General features: G+C 43.3%; 1 protein-coding gene across 2 annotated transcripts in view; it reads left to right on the forward strand.

The window, feature by feature from the left end:
- Positions 1-27,610, forward strand: part of cadm2b (cell adhesion molecule 2b) — a 407,615-nt gene that overhangs the window by 271,786 nt on the left and 108,219 nt on the right. The window contains exon 2 of one of the 2 annotated variants that reach the window (XM_041876742.2): positions 856-885. The exons of the other annotated variant lie outside the window; for it this stretch is intronic. Coding sequence (XP_041732676.2) covers positions 856-885 — 30 coding nt within the window. The remainder of the gene's footprint in view (positions 1-855; positions 886-27,610) is intronic. 2 annotated transcript variants of the gene reach the window in all.

Here is a 27,610-nt window from a genome sequence, read left to right on the forward strand (position 1 = left end):
TTAACTAAGTCCACCCTGTTGGCTCTGACACCTCTTAGAAATGTCAAATCTTAAAGTTGCGTCACAAATGGCCAGCTTTTCCCTACGCCCTATGGGTCCTGCTGAAACGCAGTGGACTGCATAGAGAATAGGGTAGCATTATTTGATATTCATCCAAAGCCTGACATTTTATAGATAGATAGATCTGTTGATATTCTTCCAGGAGGATCTGATCACAGAGTCTGACTTTGTCAACACTATTAAATATCAGAGAGCAGAGAGCGAGTCAGAGATTAATGACTATTTCTTCCATGTAAAAGACAGAACGGGGACGGGAGTAGGGATGAGTCGGAGAGGGGGTAGGAGGGCGTGGCACAACCCAAAAAAAGATTACAATGTCAAAAACAAAACATTTTCTATTAGAAGTTAGTGTGGCACACACTGCATGTTTGGCATAATGTGTTGTTTTAGGTTCCTGATCAGATGATAGATATATTTCTATTTTCAGATCAATGATTTGTGCAGTTAAATACCAGAAAGATATGTTACTCCTACACAACATTAATTTAATTTAATTAATTTAATTAATAATAATTAATTTAATTAATAATCACAACAACTAACAATATGAAAGTCTGATAATCACAAGGATGGGTATAGCTGACTGAAAATGACAGTTGGTCTGTCCTCCTTTTCGTGGTCCTTCGAGCCGGATAGGAAGCTCTCGAAACAACCCTGTTGCCTAGTGTCCAGCAAATATAGACAACTTGTGATAATTCTATCTGATTGGGCTAAAGACTGCTGTAGCGATCCAGATGGTATTCTTCATGTTTCTTCATGCTGTATAATATGTTGTTTCCTCCCTCATGCTTCCAGTGGCTGTAACCACTAAAACCAAAATCAAAGGTGAGTTATCTCTTGTGTCTTTCTGCATGATGTGTATTGGACACCAGTTCCCAATAAACCATGTTTCAGATCATCCCTACTAGTTCCCAATAAACCATGTTTCAGATCATCCCTACTAGTTCCCAATAAACCATGTTTCATTTCAGCCCTACCAGTTCCCAATAAACCATGTTTCATTTCAGCCCTACCAGTTCCCAATAAACCATGTTTCATTTCAGCCCTACCAGTTCCCAATAAACCCAATAAACCATATTATACCTAAATCTCCCTCTGGAGACCAGGCCAGGGCCAGTGGTGAATTAACATGGCAAATGGCACCCTATTCCCTATATAGTACACTACTTTTGAGCAGAGCCCATGGTGGGGGCCTGTCTGTTGTCTGGAGCTATAACCTGGGACATTCACTATGTCTTCAACGTTCCAGGCTTTGGTCCAAATGGCACCCTATTCCCTATATAGTCCCTACGTGCCTTGGTTAAAAGTAGAGCACTTAATAGGGAATAGGGTGCCATTTGGGACGTCGCCTTAAATGTGTGAATCGGAGGAGTGAAATTCATCCTGCTATCAACGTCAAATTCACTGAGACGTCCCACTAATCATTTTTTATCCCAGCCTACATGTTGGAGGCATAAGTTATCAGCTAGCCGAGCTGAGCTCTGACGAGACTTCAACCAGGCATTAATACACACACACACACACACACACACACACACACACACACACACACACACACACACACACACACATTAATATACATCAGTGAGCTGCTACGGTATGTCGGAAACCCAACTATTTTTAATTAGCCAATGAGTAATTAGGATGGGAGATCCTTCCATAATGTTAATCCCAAGAGAAGTGTGAGGATGTGGGACTGTAGGAGTTTACATTGGCATATAGACGCGCTGTGCATCCCAAATGGCACAGTGTACAAAACATTAAGAACACCCTCCTAATATTGAGTTCTCGACGCAAACCGGTGCACATGGCAACTACTACTACTATACCGTGCTTCTACGTCTGCTTTGCTCGCTGTTTGGGGTTTTAGGCTGGCTTTCTGTATAGCACAAAAAAAGGGCTTTATAAATAAACGTGATTGATTGATTGATACCTCATTCAAAAACGCTCAAATCTTTTGTCTTGCCCGTTCATCCTCTGAATGGCACACATACACAATCCACGTCTCAATTGTCTCAAGGCTTAAAAATCCATCTTTAACCTGTCTCCTCCCCTTCATCTACACTGATTGAAGTGGATTTAACAAGTCACATCAATAAGGGACCATAGCCTTCACCTGGATTCACCTCGTCAGTCTGTCATGAACACAGCAGGTGTTCTTAATGTTTTGTACGCTCAGTGTATAATGCACTACCTTTGAACAGGGCCTATTGGGTTCAAAGTACTCTCGTAAAAAAAAAAGTTGTGCTCTACATAGGGGATAGGGTGCTTTTTGGGACACAGTCACGGTCTCTCGTGACCGCCTTAACATGGGACTAACTGATTTGGTTCTGTGTGCCGAGATTGTGGTCCTCTGTAGCTCAGCTGGTAGAGCACGGCGCTTGTAACGCCAGGGTAGTGGGTTCGATCCCCGAGGACCGCCCATGCAAAAAAAATGGATGCACGCATGACTGTAAGGCGCTTTGGATAAAAGCGTCTGCTAAATGGCATATTATTATCAATGACACGGCAAGTAATCCAACGTACTCCTTAACGTGGAGTCCTCACCCATATCTATCATCTCTCCATCTATCATCTCTCCATCTGTCTACCTCTCTCTCTCTCTCTCTCTCTCTCTCTACTGTAGACATACAGCTCTTTAAATAATACTCAGACAGAATATGTCTGTCTGCCATTATCATTCATCCCCAGCTGATGGGCATGGCACAACTCTGAAGGAAATCAATACTTATGGTAATTGAAAAAATATGCTGCGTAGATCACTGAGTCAAGCATCCAAGTGTCCTGCGAGATGCTTTATTATGCAAAGCCTTTAGCAGACAGAGGGCTAATAGAGAGAGAGAGAGAGAGAGAGAGAGAGAGAGAGAGAGAGAGAGAGAGAGAGAGAGAGAGAGAGTGTGCGTGCGTGCGTGCGTGCGTGTGTGCGTGTGTACTATGTTACTCTGTTACTCTGTTACTCTGTTACTCTGTTACTCTGTTACTCTGTTACTCTGTTACTATGTTAATATGTTACTATGTTACTCTGTTACTCTGTTACTCTGTTACTATGTTACTCTGTCACTCTGTCACTCTGTTACTATGTTACTCTGTTACTATGTTACTCTGTTACTATGTTACTATGTTACTCTGTCACTCTGTCACTATGTCACTATGTTACTCTGTTACTATGTTACTATGTTACTCTGTTACTATGTTACTATGTTACTATGTTACTATGTTACTTTGTTACTCTGTTACTCTGTTACTATGTTACTCTGTTACTATGTTACTCTGTTACTATGTTACTATGTTACTATGTTACTATGTTACTCTGTCACTCTGTTACTATGTTACTATGTTACTCTGTTACTATGTTACTATGTTACTATGTTACTATGTTACTATGTTACTCTGTTACTATGTTACTATGTTACTCTGTTACTCTGTTACTATGTTACTATGTTACTCTGTTACTATGTTACTATGTTACTATGTTACTCTGTTACTCTGTTACTATGTTACTATGTTACTCTGTTACTATGTTACTATGTTACTCTGTCACTCTGTTACTATGTTACTATGTTACTATGTTACTATGTTACTCTGTTACTATGTTACTCTGTTACTATGTTACTATGTTACTATGTTACTCTGTTACTCTGTTACTATGTTACTATGTTACTATGTTACTCTGTTACTATGTTACTATGTTACTCTGTCACTCTGTTACTATGTTACTATGTTACTCTGTTACTATGTTACTCTGTTACTATGTTACTATGTTACTATGTTACTATGTTACTCTGTTACTCTGTTACTCTGTTACTATGTTACTCTGTTACTCTGTTACTATGTTACTCTGTTACTATGTTACTATGTTACTATGTTACTATGTTACTATGTTACTCTGTCACTCTGTTACACTGTTACTCTGTTACTCTGTTACTATGTTACTATGTTACTATGTTACACTGTTACACTGTTACTATGTTACTATGTTACTATGTTCCTCTGTTACTCTGTTACTATGTTACTATGTTACTATGTTACTATGTTACTATGTTACTCTGTTACTCTGTTACTCTGTTACTCTGTTACTATGTTCCACTGTTACTATGTTACTATGTTACTATGTTACTCTGTTACTCTGTTACTATGTTACTCTGTTACTCTGTTACTCTGTTACTATGTTACTATGTTACTCTGTTACTCTGTTACTCTGTTACTCTGTTACTCTGTTACTATGTTACTATGTTACTATGTTACTCTGTTACTCTGTTACTATGTTACTCTGTTACTCTGTTACTCTGTTACTATGTTCCACTGTTACTATGTTACTCTGTTACTCTGTTACTCTGTTACTCTGTTACTCTGTTACTCTGTTACTATGTTACTATGTTACTCTGTTACTCTGTTACTCTGTTACTCTGTTACTCTGTTACTCTGTTACTCTGTTACTCTGTTACTCTGTTACTCTGTTACTCTGTTACTCTGTTCCTCTGTTACTCTGTTAATATGTTACTCTGTTCCACTGTTACTCTGTTACTCTGTTACTCTGTTACCATGTTACTCTGTTACTCTGTTACTATGTTACTCTGTTACACTGTTACTCTGTTACTCTGTTACTCTGTTACTATGTTAATATGTTACTATGTTACTCTGTTACTCTGTTACTCTGTTACTCTGTTACTCTGTTACTATGTTACTCTGTCACTCTGTCACTCTGTTACTATGTTACTCTGTTACTATGTTACTCTGTTACTATGTTACTATGTTACTATGTTACTCTGTCACTCTGTTACTATGTTACTATGTTACTCTGTTACTATGTTACTCTGTTACTATGTTACTATGTTACTATGTTACTATGTTACTTTGTTACTCTGTTACTCTGTTACTATGTTACTCTGTTACTATGTTACTCTGTTACTATGTTACTATGTTACTATGTTACTATGTTACTCTGTCACTCTGTTACTATGTTACTATGTTACTCTGTTACTATGTTACTATGTTACTATGTTACTATGTTACTATGTTACTCTGTTACTATGTTACTATGTTACTCTGTTACTCTGTTACTATGTTACTATGTTACTATGTTACTATGTTACTATGTTACTCTGTTACTCTGTTACTATGTTACTATGTTACTATGTTACTCTGTTACTCTGTTACTATGTTACTCTGTCACTCTGTTACTATGTTACTATGTTACTATGTTACTCTGTTACTATGTTACTCTGTTACTATGTTACTATGTTACTATGTTACTCTGTTACTCTGTTACTATGTTACTATGTTACTCTGTTACTATGTTACTATGTTACTCTGTCACTCTGTTACTATGTTACTATGTTACTCTGTTACTATGTTACTCTGTTACTATGTTACTATGTTACTATGTTACTATGTTACTCTGTTACTCTGTTACTCTGTTACTATGTTACTCTGTTACTCTGTTACTATGTTACTATGTTACTATGTTACTATGTTACTATGTTACTATGTTACTATGTTACTCTGTCACTCTGTTACACTGTTACTCTGTTACTCTGTTACTATGTTACTATGTTACTATGTTACACTGTTACACTGTTACTATGTTACTATGTTACTATGTTCCTCTGTTACTCTGTTACTATGTTACTATGTTACTATGTTACTATGTTACTATGTTACTCTGTTACTCTGTTACTCTGTTACTCTGTTACTATGTTCCACTGTTACTATGTTACTATGTTACTATGTTACTCTGTTACTATGTTACTCTGTTACTCTGTTACTCTGTTAATATGTTACTATGTTACTCTGTTACTCTGTTACTCTGTTACTCTGTTACTCTGTTACTATGTTACTCTGTTACTATGTTACTCTGTTACTATGTTACTCTGTTACTCTGTTACTCTGTTACTATGTTCCACTGTTACTATGTTACTCTGTTACTCTGTTACTCTGTTACTCTGTTACTCTGTTACTATGTTACTCTGTTACTCTGTTACTCTGTTACTATGTTACTATGTTACTCTGTTACTCTGTTACTCTGTTACTCTGTTACTCTGTTACTCTGTTACTCTGTTACTCTGTTACTCTGTTACTCTGTTCCTCTGTTACTCTGTTAATATGTTACTCTGTTCCACTGTTACTCTGTTACTCTGTTACTCTGTTACCATGTTACTCTGTTACTCTGTTACTATGTTACTCTGTTACACTGTTACTCTGTTACTATGTTACTCTGTTACTCTGTTACTCTGTTACTCTGTTACTATGTTACTCTGTTACTATGTTACTATGTTACTATGTTACTCTGTTACTATGTTACTCTGTTACTATGTTACTATGTTACTATGTTACTATGTTACTCTGTTACTCTGTTACTCTGTTACTCTGTTACTATGTTACTATGTTACTCTGTTACTATGTTACTCTGTTACTCTGTTACTATGTTCCACTGTTACTATGTTACTATGTTACTCTGTCACTCTGTTACACTGTTACTATGTTACTCTGTTACTCTGTTACTCTGTTACTCTGTTACTATGTTATTATGTTACTATGTTCCACAGTTACTCTGTTACTCTGTTACTATGTTACTATGTTACTCTGTTACTCTGTTACTCTGTTACTCTGTTACTCTGTTACTATGTTACTATGTTACTATGTTACTATGTTACTATGTTACTCTGTTACTATGTTACTATGTTACTATGTTACTATGTTACTCTGTTACTCTGTTACTCTGTTACTCTGTTACTTTGTTACTATGTTACTATGTTACTATGTTACACTGTTAGTCTGTTACTCTTTTACATTGTTACCCTGTTGCAGTGTTATGCTGTTACTCTGTTACACTGTTACTCTGTTACACTGTTACACTGTTACTTTGTTACTTTGTTACTCTGTTACTATGTTACTATGTTACTATGTTACTATGTTACTATGTTACACTGTTTCAATGTTACAATGTTACAATATTACAATGCTACTCTGTTACTCTGTTACAATGGTTACACTCATAATGAACAGGTCCTCTAGTCACAAAGGATACATGAAATGAAAACAATATTTGTGGTGAATCTGACTCACTAGGCTAGAGAGAGCAGAGAGAGAGCAGAGAGCAGAGATAGAGCAGAGAGAGAGAGAGAGAGAGAGAGAGAGAGAGAGAGAGAGAGAGAGAGAGAGAGAGAGAGAGAGAGAGAGAGAGAGAGAGAGAGAGAGAGAGAGAGATGTCATTACCAGTTAGTTTTTCTGTATGTAGTTCCACATGGAATATTCTATTGTAATTCTGTCCCACTTTTTGAAGCTGATGTATATCTCTGTCACTTCTCTTCTCCCCCTCTTTTTCTCCACCACCTTTCTTCCTGTAAAGTAAAACAGCCGTTAGTGCTTTCCCCAGTGGGGCCCTTTTCTACTGCGTCCCAAATGGCACCTTATTCCCTACATAGTGCACTACTTTTGACCAGTGCCCATATTGCACTACTATATAGGGAATAGGGTGCAATTTGAGACGTATCCTCTGTCCGCCGTTCAGTTCTGTTCTGCTGACTGTTGTTCCCAACTGCAAATGACTATTTACAGGAGAGGACAGCTTCCCCCTCTCTCTCAGTCCCAGTCCCCATGTACCTTTCAGGTGAAGGAGAGAAAAGGAAGGAGGTGCACTGTTACTTTAGGTGGTGTGTAGTAATGGTGTAACCATCACCACGTCTAGCCTGCAATGAGAAGACAAGGTGTAACCATCACCACATCTAGCCTGCTATGAGAAGACAAGGTGTAACCATCACCATGTCTAGCCTGCTATGAGAAGACAAGGTGTAACCATCACCACATCTAGCTTGCTATGAGAAGACAAGGTGTAACCATCACCACGTCTAGCCTGCAATGAGAAGACAAGGTGTAACCATCACCACATCTAGCCTGCTATGAGAAGACAAGGTGTAACCATCACCATGTCTAGCCTGCAATGAGAAGACAAGGTGTAACCATCACCACGTCTAGCCTGCTATGAGAAGACAAGGTGTAACCATCACCACGTCTAGCCTGCTATGAGAAGACAAGGTGTAACCATCACCACGTCTAGCCTGCTATGAGAAGACAAGGTGTAACCATCACCACGTCTAGCCTGCTATGAGAAGACAAGGTGTAACCATCACCACGTCTAGCCTGCTATGAGAAGACAAGCCTTTTACCTCTGTAACATTTTCCACTTCCAGCCCATGTCTGTTATGGTCAGACATTAATAATGACTTGAAGAAGAAACAACTTCCACATGTCTCAGTTCTATTGCTGCAGACCAATGGTCCTTTAGTCTTTCTGTCCATCTCTTATCTAGCCCAGTAATGGGAATACAATAACTTATCTAGCCCAGTAATGGGAATACAATAACTTATCTAGCCCAGTAATGGGAATACAATAACTTATCTAGTCCAGTAATGGGAATACAATAACTTATCTAGCCCAGTAATGGGAATACAATAACTTATCTAGCCCAGTAATGGGAATACAATAACTTATCTAGCCCAGTAATGGGAATACAATAACTTATCTAGCCCAGTAATGGGAATACAATAACTTATCTAGCCCAGTAATGTGAATACAATAACTTATCTAGCCCAGTAATGGGAATACAATAACTTATCTAGCCCAGTAATGGGAATACAATAACTTATCTAGCCCAGTAATGGGAATACAATAACTTATCTAGTCCAGTAATGGGAATACAATAACTTATCTAGCCCAGTAATGGGAATACAATAACTTATCTAGCCCAGTAATGGGAATACAATAACTTATCTAGTCCAGTAATGGGAATACAATAACTTATCTAGCCCAGTAATGGGAATACAATAATTTATCTAGCCCAGTAATGGGAATACAATAACTTAACTAGCCCAGTAATGGGAATACAATAACTTATCTAGTCCAGTAATGGGAATACAATAACTTATCTAGCCCAGTAATGTGAATACAATAACTTATCTAGCCCAGTAATGGGAATACAATAACTTATCTAGCCCAGTAATGGGAATACAATAACTTATCTAGTCCAGTAATGGGAATACAATAACTTATCTAGCCCAGTAATGGGAATACAATAACTTATCTAGCCCAGTAATGGGAATACAATAACTTATCTAGCCCAGTGATGTGAATACAATAACTTATCTAGCCCAGTAATGGGAATACAATAACTTATCTAGTCCAGTAATGGGAATACAATAACTTATCTAGCCCAGTAATGGGAATACAATAACTTATCTAGCCCAGTAATGGGAATACAATAACTTATCTAGCCCAGTAATGGGAATACAATAACTTATCTAGTCCAGTAATGGGAATACAATAACTTATCTAGGTTCCGTTTTAGGACCACTATTGTTTTCACTATATATTTTACCTCTTGGGGATGTTATTCGAAAACATAATGTTAACTTTCACTGCTATGCGGATGACACACAGCTGTACATTTCAATGAAACTGTCACGATCGTCTGAAGGAGGAGACCAATGCGCAGCGTTGCGAGTGAACATGATGACTTTATTAACTTAAAGCAACCACGAAGAAAACAACAAATGACGATCCGTGAAGTTCTATACTGAATACTACTAACAGCAGCAAAGAAACAATAACCCACAACACAAAGTGAACTCACACAGTATAAATATGGCTCCCAATCAGAGATAACGAGCCGACAGCTGACACTCGTTACCTCCGATTGGGAGTCATACGACTAATCAAGAACAATTAACCAAACATAGAAAATGCACAACCAGAAATCCCCAACTATAGAAATACACCCAAACAATGAAACTAAACAACCCTGGCTCAAATATCAAGGTCCGTGGAGCCAGAGTGTCACATTACCCCCCTAAAGGTGCGACCTCCGGGCGCACCAGCATACAGTCTCGGGGAGGGTCTGGGTGGGCGTCTGTCCCTGGTGGCGGCTCTGGCCCAGGTCGTGGTCCCCACCCCACCTTAGTCACTATCCGCTTCCGTATTCCCTTCCTCATGACCACCCCCCAACTAAACCCCACTGGATTAAGGGGGCGGCACCGGACTACGGGCAGTACCGACTAAGGGGCAGTACCTGACTAGATGGCGGATCCTGGCTGGCTGGCTCTGGCGGATCCTGGCGGGGACGGCTCTGGCGGATCCTGGCGGGCCGGCTCTGGCGGATCCTGGCGGAGCGGCTCTGGCGGATCCTGGCTGGACGGCTCTGGCGGATCCTGGCTGGACGGCTCTGGCGGATCCCCTGGCTGGACGGCTCTGGCGGATCCTGGCTGGACGGCTCTGGCGGATCCTGGCTGGCTGACGGATCTGGCGGATCCTGGCCGGGCTGACGGATCTGGCTGCTCGTGGCTGGCTGACGGATCTGGCTGCTCATGGCTGGCTGACGGATCTGGCTGCTCATGGCTGGCTGACGGATCTGGCTGCTCATGGCTGGCTGACGGATCTGGCTGCTCATGGCTGGCTGACGGGTCTGGCTGCTCATGGCTGGCTGACGGGTCTGGCTGCTCATGGCTGGCTGACGGATCTGGCTGCTCATGGCTGCTCCTGTCTGGCGGAAGGCTCTGGCTGCTCCTGTCTGGCGGAAGGCTCTGGCTGCTCCTGTCTGGCGGAAGGCTCTGGCTGATCCTGTCTGGCGGAAGGCTCTGGCTGATCCCTGTCTGGCGGAAGGCTCTGGCTGATCCCTGTCTGGCGGAGAGCTCTAGCGGCTCCCGGTCTGGCGGAGCGGCTCTGAAGGCTCATGGCAGACGGGCGGCTTTGCAGGCTCAGTACAGACGGGCAGTTCAGACGGCGTTGGGCAGACGGACAGTTCAGACGGCGTTGGGCAGACAGGCAGTTCAGACGGCGTTGGGCAGACGGGGCAGTTCAGACGGCGTTGGGCAGCCGGGCAGTTCAGGCGCCGTTGGGCAGACGGGCAGTTCAGACGGGCGTTGGGCAGACGGGCAGTTCAGACGGGCGTTGGGCAGACGGGCAGTTCAGGCGCCGTTGGGCAGACGGCCAGTTCAGGCCGGCTGGCGACGCAATCGTGGGACCTGGTGCGTGAGTAGGAACAGGCCGGACCGTACGGGAACACCCACCACTGGCCTTAACTGGGGATCAAGAACGGACCCGGACCAGACTGGGAACACACTTCAGTCTCTCATGCCGTGCCACAACAACTTCCCTCCCCTCTACTCGCCAATGGCTCCCGTAATCCGATAGCCTTCTCTCCTTTTCTCCCCTGTGGCAGCCTCCTGCTGCCCAGGCGCCTAATCATGTGCCCCCCAAAAAATTTTGGGGAGTAACCAACGGGCTTCCAGCCTCGACTCCGCGCTTCCTCTTCATACCACCTCCTCTCGGCTGCAGCTGCCTCCAGCTCTTCACGAGGGCGGTGATATTCCTCCTCAGACCACCTCCTCTCGGCTGCAGCTGCCTCCAGCTCTTCACGAGGGCGATGATGTTCCTCCGGGTTGTGCCCAAGGACCCTTTCCAGCCCGAATCTCCTCCCATGTCCAAAAGTCCTTAGGAGGCATCCATAACTCCTGTGTCCAGACCCCCTTGCTCCTGGACGCGCTGTTGGTCCTTTTTTGGTGGGTTATTCTGTCACGATCGTCTGAAGGAGGAGACCAATGCGCAGCGTTGCGAGTGAACATGATGACTTTATTAACTTAAAGCAACCACGAAGAAAACAACAAATGACGATCCGTGAAGTTCTATACTGAATACTACTAACAGCAGCAAAGAAACAATAACCCACAACACAAAGTGAACTCACACAGTATAAATATGGCTCCCAATCAGAGATAACGAGCCGACAGCTGACACTCGTTACCTCCGATTGGGAGTCATACGACTAATCAAGAACAATTAACCAAACATAGAAAATGCACAACCAGAAATCCCCAACATAGAAATACACCCAAACAATGAAACTAAACAACCCTGGCTCAAATATCAAGGTCCGTGGAGCCAGAGCTGTCACATTTCAAGAAACATGGTGAAGCCCCAAAAAATTGCCCTCGCTAGAAGCCTGTGTTTCAGACATAAGGAAGTGGATGGCTGAAAACTTTTTACTTTTAAACTCGGACAAAACAGAGATGCTTGTTCTAGGTCCCAAGAAACAAAGAGATCTTCTGTTAAATCTGACAATTCATCTTGATGGTTGTAAAGTCGTCTCAAATAAAACTGTGAAGGACCTCGGCGTTACTCTTGACCCTGATCTCTCTTTTGACGAACATATCAAGACTGTTTCAAGGACAGCTTTTTTCCATCTACGTAACATTGCAAAAATCAGAAATTTTCTGTCCAAAAATGATGCAGAAAAATTAATCCATGCATTTGTTACTTCTAGGTTAGACTACTGCAATGCTCTATTTTCCGGCTACCCGGATAAAGCACTAAATAAACTTCAGTTAGTGCTAAATACGGCTGCTAGAATCCTGACTAGAACCAAGAAATTTGATCATATTACTCCAGTGCTAGCTTCCCTACACTGGCTTCCTGTTAAGGCAAGGGCTGATTTCAAGGTTTTACTGTTAACCTATAAAGCGTTACATGGGCTTGCTCCTACCTATCTTTCCGAGTTGGTCCTGCCGTACATACCAATACGTACCGCTACGGTCACAAGACGCAGGCCTCCTAATTGTCCCTAGAATTTCTAAGCAAACAGCGGGAGGCAGGGCTTTCTCCTATAGATCTCCATTTTTATGGAACAGTCTGCCTACCCATGTGAGAGACGCAGACTCGGTCTCAACCTTTAAGTCTTTACTGAAGACTTATCTCTTCAGTAGGTCATATGATTGAGTGTAGTCTGGCCCAGGAGTGTGAAGGTGAGCGGAAAGGCTCTGGAGCAACGAACAGCCCTTGCTGTCTCTGCCGGGCCAGTTCCCCTCTCCACTGGGGTTCTCTGCCTCTAACCCTGTTGCAGGGGCTGAGTCACTGGCTTGCTGGTGCTCTTTCATGCCGTCCCTGGGAGGGGTGCGTCACTTGAGTGGGTTGAGTTACTGACGTGATCTTCCTGTCTGGGTTGGCGCCCCCCTTGGTTTGTGCTGTGGTGGAGACCTCTGTGGGCTATACTCGGCCTTGTCTCAGGATTGTAAGTTGGTGGTTGAGGATATCCCTCTAGTGGTGCGGGGGCTGTGCTTTGGCAGAGTGGGTGGGGTTATATCCTTCCTGTTTGGCCCTGTCCGGGGTTTCTTCGGATGGGGCCACAGTGTCTCCGGACCGCTCCTGTCTCAGCCTCCAGTATTTATGCTGCAGTAGTTTATGTGTCGGGGGGCTGGGGTTAGTTGGTTATACCTGGAGTACTTCTCCTGTCTTATCCAGTGTCCTGTGTGAATTTAAGTATGCTCTCTCTAATTCTCTCGTTCTCTCTTTCTCTCTGAGAACCTGAGCCCTAGGACCATACGTCAGGACTACCGGGCATGATGACACCTTGCTGTCCCCAGTCCGCCTGGCCTTGCTGCTATTCCAGTTTCAACTGTTCTGCCTGCGGTTACGAAACCCCCTACCTGTCCCAGACCTGCTGTTTTCAACTCTTAATGATCGGCTATGAAAAGCCAACTGAGAGACCTGAGCACCTAGGACCATACGTCGGGACTACCGGCCGTGGTGACTCCTTGCTGTCCCCAGTCCGCCTGGCCTTGCTGCTATTCCAGTTTCAACTGTTCTGCCTGCGGTTATGGAACCCCTACCTGTCCCAGACCTGCTGTTTTCAACTCTTAATGATCGGCTATGAAAAGCCAACTGAGATTTATTCCTGATTATTATTTGACCATGCTTGTCACTTATGAACATTTTTGAACATCTTGGCATGGTTCTGTTATAATCTTCACCCGGCACAGCCAGAAGAGGACTGGCCACCCCTCATAGCCTGGTTCCTCTCTAGGTTTCTTCCTAGGTTTTCGCCTTTCTAGGGAGTTTTTCCTAGCCACCGTGCTTCTACACCTGCATTACTAGCTGTTTGGGGTTTTAGGCTGGGTTTCTGTACAGCACTTCGAGATATTAGCTGATGTAAGAAGGGCTATATAAAATAAAATTGATTGATTGATTGATCTAGCCCAGTAATGGGAATACAATAATTTATCTAGCCCAGTAATGGGAATACAATAACTTATCTAGCCCAGTAATGGGAATACAATAACTTATCTAGCCCAGTAATGGGAATACAATAACTTATCTAGCCCAGTAATGGGAATACAATAACTTATCTAGCCCAGTAATGGGAATACAATAACTTATCTAGCCCAGTAATGGGAATACAATAACTTATCTAGTCCAGGAATGGGAATACAATAACTTATCTAGCCCAGTAATGGGAATACAATAACTTATCTAGTCCAGTAATGGGAATACAATAACTTATCTAGCCCAGTAATGGGAATACAATAACGTATCTAGCCCAGTAATGGGAATATAATAACTTATCTAGCCCAGTAATGGGAATACAATAACGTATCTAGCCCAGTAATGGGAATACAATAACTTATCTAGCCCAGTAATGGGAATACAATAAGTTATCTAGCCCAGTAATGGGAATACAATAACTTATCTAGCCCAGTAATGGGAATACAATAACTTATCTAGCCCAGTAATGGGAATACAATAACTTATCTAGCCCACTTTACTTCTAAGTGAAAATTGTTGATAATTTGTATTTTAATGCAGTCACTGTCAGCCAGGTAATTTTCACACAAAACAATTACGGTGTAAAAAAAAAAAGAACTACTTTACTATCATATGCGACCAGATAAGTTCAGTCCATATATAGTAGCCTGCTATGCATGAAACGAACATTAACGACTGACTACATGTTGAACACACCTGTCTCACAGTGATGACACACTAGCCTTTTCCTTTTCTTCCCGCTGAAGAGTACGGCTCATATTATCTGAAGAACGTCTGAACACACTTACCCTCTCTGTCTGTTTCGTATATATTCTCTATGATTTGACTTTAAAATTCAATTTGCTGAGATGCAGGGGAAAATCCATAGGTAATTAGGGCGAAAGCTTGGAGGTGATTACTGTTGGAATGTAGATCAATGGCTCTTAATGACTTGTCAGAAACACATGTGATTGGTCTGAGGTTTAGACATCAACAGAAGGAGTCTGATGAGTGGTCACTTACCACCTTAGATACAGAGCTTAAAGGGGCAATCTGTGATTGCTAAATCACTTTTAAATTAATGATATACAGTGCCCTCCACAATTATTGGGACAGTGAAGCGTTTTCTTTTTTTGGCTCTATACTTAAAAACTTTGGATTTGAGTGTAATTCCATCCATATCGGGTGAACCGTTTAGAAATTACAGAACTTTTTGTACATAGTCCCCCCCACCCCATTATAGGTGAGCAAAAGTATTGGACTCCCGAGTGGCGCTGCGGTCTAAGGCACTGCATCTCAGTGCTTGAGGCGTCACTACAGACCCCCTGGTTCGATTCCAGGCTGTATCACAACCGGCTGTGATTGGGAGTCCCATAGGGCGGCGCACAATTGGCCCAGCGTCGTCTGGGTTTGGCCGGTGTAGGCCGTCATTGCAAATAAGAATGTGTTCTTAACTGACTTGCCTAGTTAAATAAAGGTAAAATAAATATGTTTATTAAAAAGCTAAGTATTTGGTCCCATATTCATAGCACGCAATGACATCAAACTTGTGACTATAATTTTGTTGAATGCATTTGTTGTTTGTTTTAGTTGTGTTTCAGATTATTTTGATAATTTGTCTCAACACTTTTGCTCTCCTAAAATGGGTGGATTACGTACAAAAAGTGCTGTAATTGCTAAACAGTTCACCCGATATGGATGAAAAGACACCCAAATTAAAGCTGACAGTCTGCACTTTAACCTCACAGTCATTGTTTGATTTCAAATCCAAAGTTTGGATTTATAGAGCCAAAAGAAAAGAAAACAAACCTCAGTGTCCCAATAATTACGGAGGGCACTGTATATACCCATTGATTCTTGAAGAATATAGCTTAGAAATGACTCATGAGCTTAGTTCAACTGCCATACCCCATCAGAACCCAAAACATACGGTTGTTTTACGCCATTGTTAGAATAAATATATATTGTAAACAAACACTGAATAGCCTCAAATCTATAATTCTGATACCATGGATGGCACCCATAGCTCATGAATTTGAGCGTGGTTACGTTTCTCTAGCCCCATCCCGCAGCTGTTTAGCAAAACAGTTAATAATAATAAGCCATTTAGCAGACGCTTTTTATCCAAAGCGACTTACAGTCATGTGCGCATACATTTTTACGTATATGTGGGGTCCCGGGGATCGAACCCACTACCCTGGCGTTACAAGCGCCGCGCTCTCGTGCGTGAGGTGGTCGCTTTGTTGTTCTTTCAACAGATTGGCCCTTTCAACGTGCCAGAGTAGAATAGCTACTGTTGCGCTGATATAATTCCATAAAGTAAATATATAGACATGGTTTAGATGAGCTGGCTTAGCCTCTCCCCTTATTATCTCATTACATAATATATTACAGCAATAACATTGTTGTTCCCGCCAGACCATATTAATAATAAGCCATTTAGCAGACGCTTTTATCCAAAGCGACTTACAGTCACGCGTGCATACATTTTTGTGTATGGGTGGTCCTTGGGGATCGAACCCACTACCCTTGGCGTTACAAGCGCCGTGCTCTACCCAGCTGAGCTACAGAGGACCATATTAACCTGAGTCACTGTGTGAAGGAAGAGACCCATCAGCTGAAAGCATATTTCCCCTAATACACATTAATACACAGCATCTGTGGAACCCTATTATCCAACTATTGCACTAATTGTACCTATGGTAAAAAAAAAAAAAAAGTAGTGCACTAAAGACCAGGGTGCCATTTGGGACAGAGCCATAGTCTATTTTTACAACATCTCTGTTTCAGTGGCAATTAATACGTTCTCACTTCAGCCCTTTTCTGAAATGAACCTAGACATTAAAAAACACATTTACTGTGTAAATACTATAATGGGAGTTTTGATTAAATGGACACCCCCTTTCAGGCCATTCGCGTGACAGTTAATAGTATGCATCTGTCTTTTTGATTGCTTACTGTAGATATCTGTAGATATCTGTAATGAGAAATAATCATTTGTATTGTGTTATTATTTCTCTGACCTCATCAGCCAGGTGTTGAGCAGTTCAGATTGATTGAACTTTGATGTAATTTCTTGGAAATAAAACGGGAGGCCACGATTGTTCTACTGAGAACAATAAGGGTTAATTGATCTCCATGGTGACGCATGCTGGAGCACCAGTAGACTTCACTTCATCTATTGTTCTTTTACTTGTCACACCAGCCGCTTAGGCTACATAACAGCACGTACACATTTCGTAACAGTGCTTAAACAACAGAGCTGCACACTTATCGACTATTCGTAGCAAGGCGATGTATGTAACACAAGCAGCCTATTTTTAAACCTAGAGAGAGCAGTGCTAGGTGGTGGAGAGTAGAGGAGAGGAGAGGAGAGGAGAGGAGAGGAGAGAAGAGAAGAGAGAGGAGAGGAGAGGAGAGGAGAGGGAGAGAGGAGAGGAGAGGAGAGGAGAGGAGAGGGAGAGGAGAGGAGAGGGAGAGGGAGAGGGGAGGGAGGAGAGAGGGAGAGAAGGGGGAGGGGAAGGGGCAGGGGCAGGGGAAAGGGGAGGGGAAAGGGGAGGGGGAGGGGAAAGGGGAGGGGGCAGAGGAAAGGGGAGGGGAAGGGGGAGGGGGCAGGGGCAGGGGAAAGGGGAGGGGAAGGAGAAGAGGCAGTGAGGTTTTAATCAACTCTTAAATTGGCAGCCATGCTTTCAAGAGGCTACAAGTGCAGTAGCAGCATCAGAACCCCCCAGGGGAGATGATGTGATGTATTATGGTTAGGGTTAGTGCAGCAGACACCCCCCAGGGGAGATGATGTGATGTATTATGGTTAGGGTTAGTGCAGCAGAAACCCCCCAGGGGAGATGATGTGATGTATTATGGTTAGGGTTAGTGCAGCAGACACCCCCCAGGGGAGATGATGTGATGGATTATGGTTAGGGTTAGTGCAGCAGACACCCCCAGGGGAGATGATGTGATGGATTATGGTTAGGGTTAGTGCAGCAGACACCCCCAGGGGAGATGATGTGATGGATTATGGTTAGGGTTAGTGCAGCAGACACCCCCAGGGAGATGATGTGATGGATTATGGTTAGGGTTAGTGCAGCAGAAACCCCCCAGGGGAGATGATGTGATGTATTATGGTTAGGGTTAGTGCAGCAGACACCCCCCAGGGGAGATGATGTGATGGATTATGGTTAGGGTTAGTGCAGCAGACACCCCCAGGGGAGATGATGTGATGGATTATGGTTAGGGTTAGTGCAGCAGACACCCCCAGGGGAGATGATGTGATGGATTATGGTTAGGGTTAGTGCAGCAGACACCCCCCAGGGGAGATGATGTGATGGATTATGGTTAGGGTTAGTGCAGCAGACACCCCCCAGGGGAGATGATGTGATGGATTATGGTTAGGGTTAGTGCAGCAGACACCCCCCAGGGGAGATGATGTGATGTATTATGGTTAGGGTTAGTGCAGCAGACACCCCCCAGGGGAGATGATGTGATGGATTATGGTTAGGGTTAGTGCAGCAGACACCCCCCAGGGGAGATGATGTGATGGATTATGGTTAGGGTTAGTGCAGCAGACACCCCCCAGGGGAGATGCTGTGATAGTGTGACTACCACAGAGGGAGGATGCTCTAAATGGGCTTTTCCACTGGAAGTAGGAACATCTTTGTCTGTATTAGAGGCTGACCTGAAAAATTACTACAACTTCTCAGTGTAGCAGTTCAGTAAATAGGCCACAGTCAGATTCAAGAGGAGGTCCATTAATTAACATGTCAAGTTACAGCGATTAATACTAATGGTGGCTACATCCCAAATATTGCTGACCTAGCTGTCCTATACCTGGTGGTAACTAGCTGTCCTATACCTGGTGGTAACTAGCTGTCCTATAACTGGTGGTAACTAGCTGTCCTATACCTGGTGGTAACTAGCTGTCCTATACCTGGTGGTAACTAGCTGTCCTGTACCTGGTGGTAACTAGCTGTCCTGTACCTGGTGGTAACTAGCTGTCCTATACCTGCTGGTAACTAGCTGTCCTATACCTGGTGGTAACTAGCTGTCCTATACCTGGTGGTAACTAGCTGTTCTGTACCTGGTGGTAACTAGCTGTCCTATACCTGGTGGTAACTAGCTGTCCTATACCTGGTGGTAACTAGCTGTTCTGTACCTGGTGGTAACTAGCTGTCCTATACCTGGTGGTAACTAGCTGTCCTATACCTGGTGGTAACTAGCTGTCCTATACCTGGTGGTAACTAGATGTCCTATACCTGCTGGTAACTAGCTGTCCTGTACCTGGTGGTAACTAGCTGTCCTGTACCTGGTGGTAACTAGCTGTCCTATACCTGGTGGTAACTAGCTGTCCTATACCTGCTGGTAACTAGCTGTCCTGTACCTGCTGGTAACTAGCTGTCCTATACCTGGTGGTAACTAGCTGTCCTATACCTGGTGGTAACTAGCTGTCCTATACCTGGTGGTAACTAGCTGTCCTGTACCTGGTGGTAACTAGCTGTCCTATACCTGGTGGTAACTAGCTGTCCTATACCTGCTGGTAACTAGCTGTCCTGTACCTGCTGGTAACTAGCTGTCCTATACCTAGTGGTAACTAGCTGTCCTGTACCTGATGGTAACTAGCTGTCCTATACCTGGTGGTAACTAGCTGTCCTATACCTGGTGGTAACTAGCTGTCCTATACCTGGTGGTAACTAGCTGTCCTATAACTGGTGGTAACTAGCTGTCCTATACCTGGTGGTAACTAGCTGTCCTATACCTGGTGGTAACTAGCTGTCCTGTACCTGGTGGTAACTAGCTGTCCTGTACCTGGTGGTAACTAGCTGTCCTATACCTGCTGGTAACTAGCTGTCCTGTACCTGGTGGTAACTAGCTGTCCTATACCTGGTGGTAACTAGCTGTCCTATACCTGGTGGTAACTAGCTGTTCTGTACCTGGTGGTAACTAGCTGTCCTATACCTGGTGGTAGCTAGCTGTCCTATACCTGGTGGTAACTAGCTGTTCTGTACCTGGTGGTAACTAGCTGTCCTATACCTGGTGGTAACTAGCTGTCCTATACCTGGTGGTAACTAGCTGTCCTATACCTGGTGGTAACTAGCTGTCCTGTACCTGGTGGTAACTAGATGTCCTATACCTGCTGGTAACTAGCTGTCCTGTACCTGGTGGTAACTAGCTGTCCTATACCTGCTGGTAACTAGCTGTCCTATACCTGCTGGTAACTAGCTGTCCTATACCTAGTGGTAACTAGCTGTCCTGTACCTGGTGGTAACTAGCTGTCCTATACCTGGTGGTAACTAGCTGTCCTATACCTGGTGGTAACTATATGTCCTATACCTGCTGGTAACTAGCTGTCCTGTACCTGGTGGTAACTAGATGTCCTATACCTGGTGGTAACTAGCTGTCCTATACCTGCTGGTAACTAGCTGTCCTATACCTGCTGGTAACTAGCTGTCCTATACCTAGTGGTAACTAGCTGTCCTGTACCTGATGGTAACTAGCTGTCCTATACCTGGTGGTAACTAGCTGTCCTATACCTGGTGGTAACTAGCTGTCCTATACCTGTTGGTAACTAGCTGTCCTATACCTGGTGGTAACTAGCTGTCCTATACATGGTGGTAACTAGCTGTCCTATACCTGCTGGTAACTAGCTGTCCTATACCTTGTGGTAACTAGCTGTCCTATACCTGCTGGTAACTAGCTGTCCTATACCTGGTGGTAACTAGCTGTCCTGTACCTGGTGGTAACTAGCTGTCCTATACCTGGTGGTAACTAGCTGTCCTATACCTGGTGGTAACTAGTTGTCCTATACCTGCTGGTAACTAGCTGTCCTGTACCTGCTGGTAACTAGCTGTCCTATACCTGGTGGTAACTAGCTGTCCTATACCTGGTGGTAACTAGTTGTCCTATACCTGCTGGTAACTAGCTGTCCTATACCTGCTGGTAACTAGCTTTACCTGTGGTGCTGACCTAGCTGTACTTGTAGTGTTGGGGACTCTTATCATGTACAAGGACCTTATCACCTAAACATCAACATCTTCTAGGCTATAGGCTATATCTACTGTATCTGCTTACCTGGGGTGCTGGGGCACTGGTCTGCTACAAGGACATTATCTAAAGAATACTAAATACCACCATCTATCCATCCATCCATCCGGCAATTTATTTCCATTCGTAAAGGATTTGTTATGACAAAATGGCATTTCCACTGACTAGCCAAGATATATTATAAAAACAGTGTGCATAGAAAGATAAATGATACACTGCTCAAAAACATAAAGTGAACACTAAAATAAGACATCCTAGATCTGAATGAATGAAATAATCTTATTAAATACTTTTTTCTTTACATAGTTGAATGTGCTGACAACAAAATCACACACAAATTATCAATGGAAATTAAATGTATCAACCCATGGAGGTCTGGATTTGGAGTCACCCTCAAAATTAAAGTGGAAAACCACACTACAGGCTGATACAACTTTGATGTAATGTCCTTAAAACAAGTCAAAATGAGGCTCAGTAGTGTGTTTGGCCTCCACGTGCCTGTATGACCTCCCTACAACGCCTGGGCATGCTCCTGATGAGGTGGCGGATGGTCTCCTGAGGGATCTCCTCCCAGACCTGGACTAAAGCATCCGCCAACTCCTGGACAGTCTGTGGTGCAACGTGGCGTTGGTGGATGGAGCGAGACATGATGTCCCAGATGTGCTCAATTGGATTCAGGTCTGGGGAACGGGCAGGCCAGTCCATAGCATCAATGCCTTCCTCTTGCAGGAACTGCTGACACACTCCAGCCACATGAGGTCTAGCATTGTCTTGCATTAGGAGGAACCCAGGGCCAACCGCACCAGCATATGGTCTCACAAGGGGTCTGAGGATCTCTTCTCGGTACCTAATGGCAGTCAGGCTACCTCTGGCGAGCACATGGAGGGCTGTGCGGCCCCCCAAAGAAATGCCACCCCACACCATGACTGACCCACCGCCAAACCGGTCATGCTGGAGGATGTTGCAGGCAGCAGAACATTCTCCACGGCGTCTCCAGACTCTGTCACGTCTGTCACGTGCTCAGTGTGAACCTGCTTTCATCTGTGAAGAGCACAGGGCGCCAGTGGCGAATTTGCCAATCTTGGTGTTCTCTGGCAAATGCCAAATGTCCTGCACGGTGTTGGGCTGTAAGCACAACCCCCACTTGTGGACGTCGTGCCCTCATACCACCCTCATGGAGTCTGTTTCTGACCGTTTGAGCAGACACATGCACATTTGTGGCCTGCTGGAGGTCATTTTGCAGGGCTCTGGCAGTGCTCCTCCTGCTCCTCCTTGCACAAATGTGGAGGTAGCAGTCCTGCTGCTGGGTTGTTGCCCTCCTACGGCCTCCTCCACGTCTCCTGATGTACTGGCCTGTCTCCTGGTAGCGCCTCCATGCTCTGGACACTACGCTGACAGACACAGCAAACCTTCTTGCCACAGCTCGCATTGATGTGCCATCCTGGATGAGCTGCACTACCTGAGCCACTTGTGTGGGTTGTAGACTCCGTCTCATGCTACCACTAGAGTGAAAGCACCGCCAGCATTCAAAAGTGACCAAAACATCAGCCAGGAAGCATAGGAACTGAGAAGTGGTCTGTGGTCACCACCTGCAAAACCAGTCCTTTATTGGGGGTGTCTTGCTAATTGCCTATAATTTCCACCTGTTGTCTATTCCATTTGCACAACAGCATGTGAAATGTATTGTCAAGCAGTGTTGCTTCCTAAGTGGACAGTTTGATTTCACAGAAGTGTGATTGACTTGGAGTTACATTGTGTTGTTTAAGTGTTCCCTTTATTTTTTTGAGCAGTGTATATGCATGGGTTCAAACAAACAGTAGATGCCAACTTGGTTGTGAATGTGAAACCAACTGCAGTGGAATGATTCATTGTCGTCTAAATCTTAATTACATGCTAGTAAAATGTCCTAATGGATAGAGCTCCATTCCAGAGCACCAGAAGGTTGTATTGTACAGAGTAGTTTCCCAAAATTCCCAGGTTTTCCAGAATTCCTGGGAATTTTGGGAAAGTTATTAAAATTGTGTAACCCTAGTTGTAAATTATAGCGCCAGGGACATGAAATACTGCTCAGATACACCCCTGATATCCAGCCATCTTCGGGGCCGTCATAAAATAACTATGTGATTACCGTAGGTTCTAAAGTGATACGTTGATTGTAGGTTGATTGAACAACATTGGTTATGCATGTATTATTATTATCATAGATGATCATCAGCTGAAACGTTACCCTAGTGAAGAGATACACCCCTGATATCCAGCCCTCTTTGGTGCATGAAAATAAAAAGGGTCTGAACTCAGGAGCATTGATGACTATACAGTATGGTGATTGAACAACATAATCGGTTGCATGAATGTGTTACCTCATAGATAATTATCAGATGAAATTAAACATTAAAAATCTTAGGATAGGTTATTAGATGATTACAATCACCTGTAGCTCAGTTGGTAGAGCATGGCGCTTGCAACGCCAGGGTTGTGGGTTCGTTTCCCACGGGGGGCCAGTATGAAAATGTATGCACTCACTAACTGTAAGTCGCTCTGGATAAGAGCGTCTGCTAAATGACGTAAATTACAATCTTACAATAGTTTATTAGAGACACAGATATATCTGTTTGTATAGTGAGTCATGTATATTACAGGCATATCAACCATCAAGAAATACACTTGTGGGCTGGATAAACTGCTTGGAATTTCATTTTATATGAACATGAATAGTAGTTATTATTCCTGTAATGAACAGAAAAGCAAAGGCTATTTTCTCAGACTAGTTTCAGTCAGCATCTCAAATGGCACCCTATTCCCTATATAGTGCACTACTTTTGACCAGGGCCCTATGCACTATAAAGGGAATAGGGTACCATTGGGATATAGACGTACACTACATGACCAAATAAAATGTGTCATCAAATAATGTTCTTATATATTTTTTTGGGGGGGATACTTCAAAGGGGTCAAATAGCAAAATGATCCTTGGTTTGACCTTCTTAAAACAATTCCATATAGCTTAGTAGAACCAATTCATCCCAAAGGTGTTCGATGGGGGTTGAAGTCAGGGCTCTGTGCAGGCCAGTCAAGTTCTTCCACACCGATCTCGACAAACCATTTCTGTATGGACCTCGCTTGGTGCACGGGGGCATTGTCATGCTGAAACAGGAAAGGGCCTTCCCCAAACTGTTGCCACAAAGTTGGAAGAACAGAATCGTGTAGAATGTCATTGTATGCTGTTGCGTTAAGATTTTTCTTCACTGGAACTAAGGGGCCTAGCCCGAACCATGAAAAACAGCCCCGAACTGACTTGTTGGAAAGGTGGCATCCTATGACGGTGCCACGTTGAAAGTCACTGAGCTCTTCAGTACGGGCCATTGTACTGACAATGTTTGTCTATGGAGATTGCATGGCTGTGTGCTCGATTTCATACACCTGTCAGCAAACGTGTGTGGCTGAAATTGCAGAATCCACTAATTTTTGTCGGGGTGTCCACATACTTTTGTATAAATAGTGTATTTATTTGTTTTCTTCCCATGCTGTGGCTTCCTCCTCCCTCCTGCCTGGGCTGCAGGTTACAGTTTATTCTCTGTCGTTGTGCTTCAGTGCGTTCTGGCCATTCATCAAGACAAGGAGTTCCATTATGTAGTGCGATCAGCTGAAAATGAAAAAGGCTTTTGGGGAGGCGAGGCTCATTCCTCCTCCGCTAATTCCACGTTCTTCTTCTCTTCCTTCAATAGAGACATTTTCTAACGTTTTCTACCTCCAAATTGAAAACTCTGGTTCAGTTCAGTGGGCTGTGGACTATTAATAGTGAATATATTCATTAGGCCTTCTAGATGTTGTGTGTGCCCCTAAATGACACCCTATTGCCTTTAATTATAGTGCACTACTTTTGACCTGAAAGAGCCATAGGGTGCCATTTGTGACACAGGCATTACGCACACTGAGTGTACAAAACATTTTTGAACACCTGCTCTTTCCATGGCATAGACTGACCAGGTGAATCCAGGTGAAAGCTATGATCCGTTATCGATGTCACTTGTTAAATCCACTTAAATCAGTGTAGATGATGGGGAGGAGACAGGTTAAAGAATGATTTTTAAGCCTTGAGACAATTCAGACGTGGATTGTGTATGTGTGCCACTCAGAAGGTTTAATGGGCAAGACAAAATATTTAAGTGCCTTTGAACAGGGTATGGTAGTAGGTGCCAGGTGCACCGGTTTGTGAACCGCAAGACTGCTCTGTTTTTCACGCTAAACAGTTTCCCGTGTGTATCAAGAATGGTCCCGTCATGTGTATTAAGAATGGTCCACCACCCAAAGGACATCCAGCCAACTTGACACAACTGTGGGAAGCGTTTGGAGTCAACATGGGCCAGCATCGCTGTGGAACGCTTTCGACACCTTGTAGAGTCCATGCCCTGACGAATTAAGGCTGTTCTGAGGGAAGGTGTTCCTAATGTTTTGTACACTCAGTGTATAGTGATGCAACATTGCTCCCCAAATGTTCTGGTTTAGTGGAATGAATGGAGACTATATACTGTACGTCATCTTGTATACGGAGTATATTCTCTAACATATCATTAACATTCGTAATCTAATACATCCGATAATAAGCGCCGACCTCTGTTGACATAGGTTTCTTGTAACAACTTTTGTGGATTTTTTACATTTTTGTGGTCGTCATCTTCAAAGTTGTTTCCGCGGAGTCAAAACATGTTTTTATTAGCATGACACGAACTGAATTAAATGTAAAAGGCTTTGAAAATAAAAAAAAAGCTTGGCACGTGCTCCGTTAACATTTCACAAAGATACACTTGTTTTTTGTGAGAGATCTTCTGAAAAAATAACAGGAATTTCAAATTAATACTAAAATATGAAAATACTACGAAATGTCTCAAAATCAATATCCATCTTACATCTATATTGTGAAGCAGCCAGTCTCGCACAGAATCCAGATTAGCTGGTATAGTGCTACATTCCAGATTTGTTCCCACTTTCCACTTGCCTCCATTGATTTAGTCGCCCTAATTCTGGCCGTCCTACAACGGTAAAAACTCCCAATAACTTTTTGAATGGATTTTGATCGAGACATGAGGTTTGGACCATTGGTTTTCTTCGAGGATTATCTACACAATTAACATATTATTTTACCCGTTGGTCAAAATATGTGTTTTTGATTGGAAACCCTACTATAGTAGATAGAACAACAACCACATGTCATGATCATGGCCAAGAAAAACCTTCAGAAATAACAGTCTTCTATTAAGACGAGAAGATTACATATCAAGATCAGACAATCAAAAAATATAACATATAACCCCTGATTCAGACAGAAGCAGAACCCACTGATACAAAAACCCTTGATAATATGCCATTTAGCAGACGCTTTTATCCAAAGCGACTTACAGTCATGTGCGCATAACATTTTTACGTATGGGTGGTCCTGGGGATCGAACCCACTACACTGGCGTTACAAGCGCCATGCTCTACCAATTGAGCTACAGAGGGCCTTGAATGAATAGGTGTGTCCATACTTTTGACTGGTAGTGTATATATAGTTTTTTCATTGTTGGGAAGGGCCCGTAAGTAAGCATTTCACTGTTAGTCTACACCTGTTGGTTTACGATGCATGTGACAAATAACATTTAATTTGATTTGATTTGATTTGTTTGGCCACATCAGATGTAGACTAACAGTGAGAACAGCTGTGGATCTGGCAGTGTTTCCTGGTAGTTGTAGTTCCTTGTAGTTCTGCAGAAATTACACTTACATGTTAGTTATTTAGCAGACGCGTTTATCCAGAGCGACTTACTGGACCAATTAGGGTTAAGTGCCTTGCTCAAGGGCATATCGGCAGATGTTTCACCTAGTCGGCTCTGGGATTAAAACTTTTGGTTACTGGCCCACGCTCTTAACCGCTAGGCTGCCTGCCACCCATGAGATGTCTTCTGGTCTCTGTCCTTTGTGGCCTTGTAGTTCAGCAGGACTGAGATGTCTTCTGGTCTCTGTCCTTTGTGGCCTTGTAGTTCAGCAGGACTGAGATGTCTTCTGGTCTCTGTCCTTTGTGGCCTTGTAGTTCAGCAGGACTGAGATGTCTCTGTCCTTTGTGGCCTTGTAGTTCAGCAGGACTGAGATGTCTTCTGGTCTCTGTCCTTTGTGGCCTTGTAGTTCAGCAGGACTGAGATGTCTTCTGGTCTCTGTCCTTTGTGGCCTTGTAGTTCAGCAGGACTGAGATGTCTTCATCTCTCAGCTCATCCTCTATGGCTGTGATAGTATCTGGAAGTGATGACATCTCTCTGACCTTCTCCTCAATCTTCTTCTTCATCATCTGACTCTTCTGCTCCTCTTCCTCCCTCAGTGCAGTTATCCTGGCCTCCTCTTCCTCTTATAGAAACGGATGAAGCTTCTTAAACTCCTCCTTAATCTGCCTCTCTTGTGTGCTGGGCCTGGCTCTTAA

The sequence above is a fragment of the Coregonus clupeaformis genome, chromosome 5 (assembly GCF_020615455.1).
Source record: "Coregonus clupeaformis isolate EN_2021a chromosome 5, ASM2061545v1, whole genome shotgun sequence".
Lineage (NCBI taxonomy): Eukaryota > Metazoa > Chordata > Actinopteri > Salmoniformes > Salmonidae > Coregonus > Coregonus clupeaformis.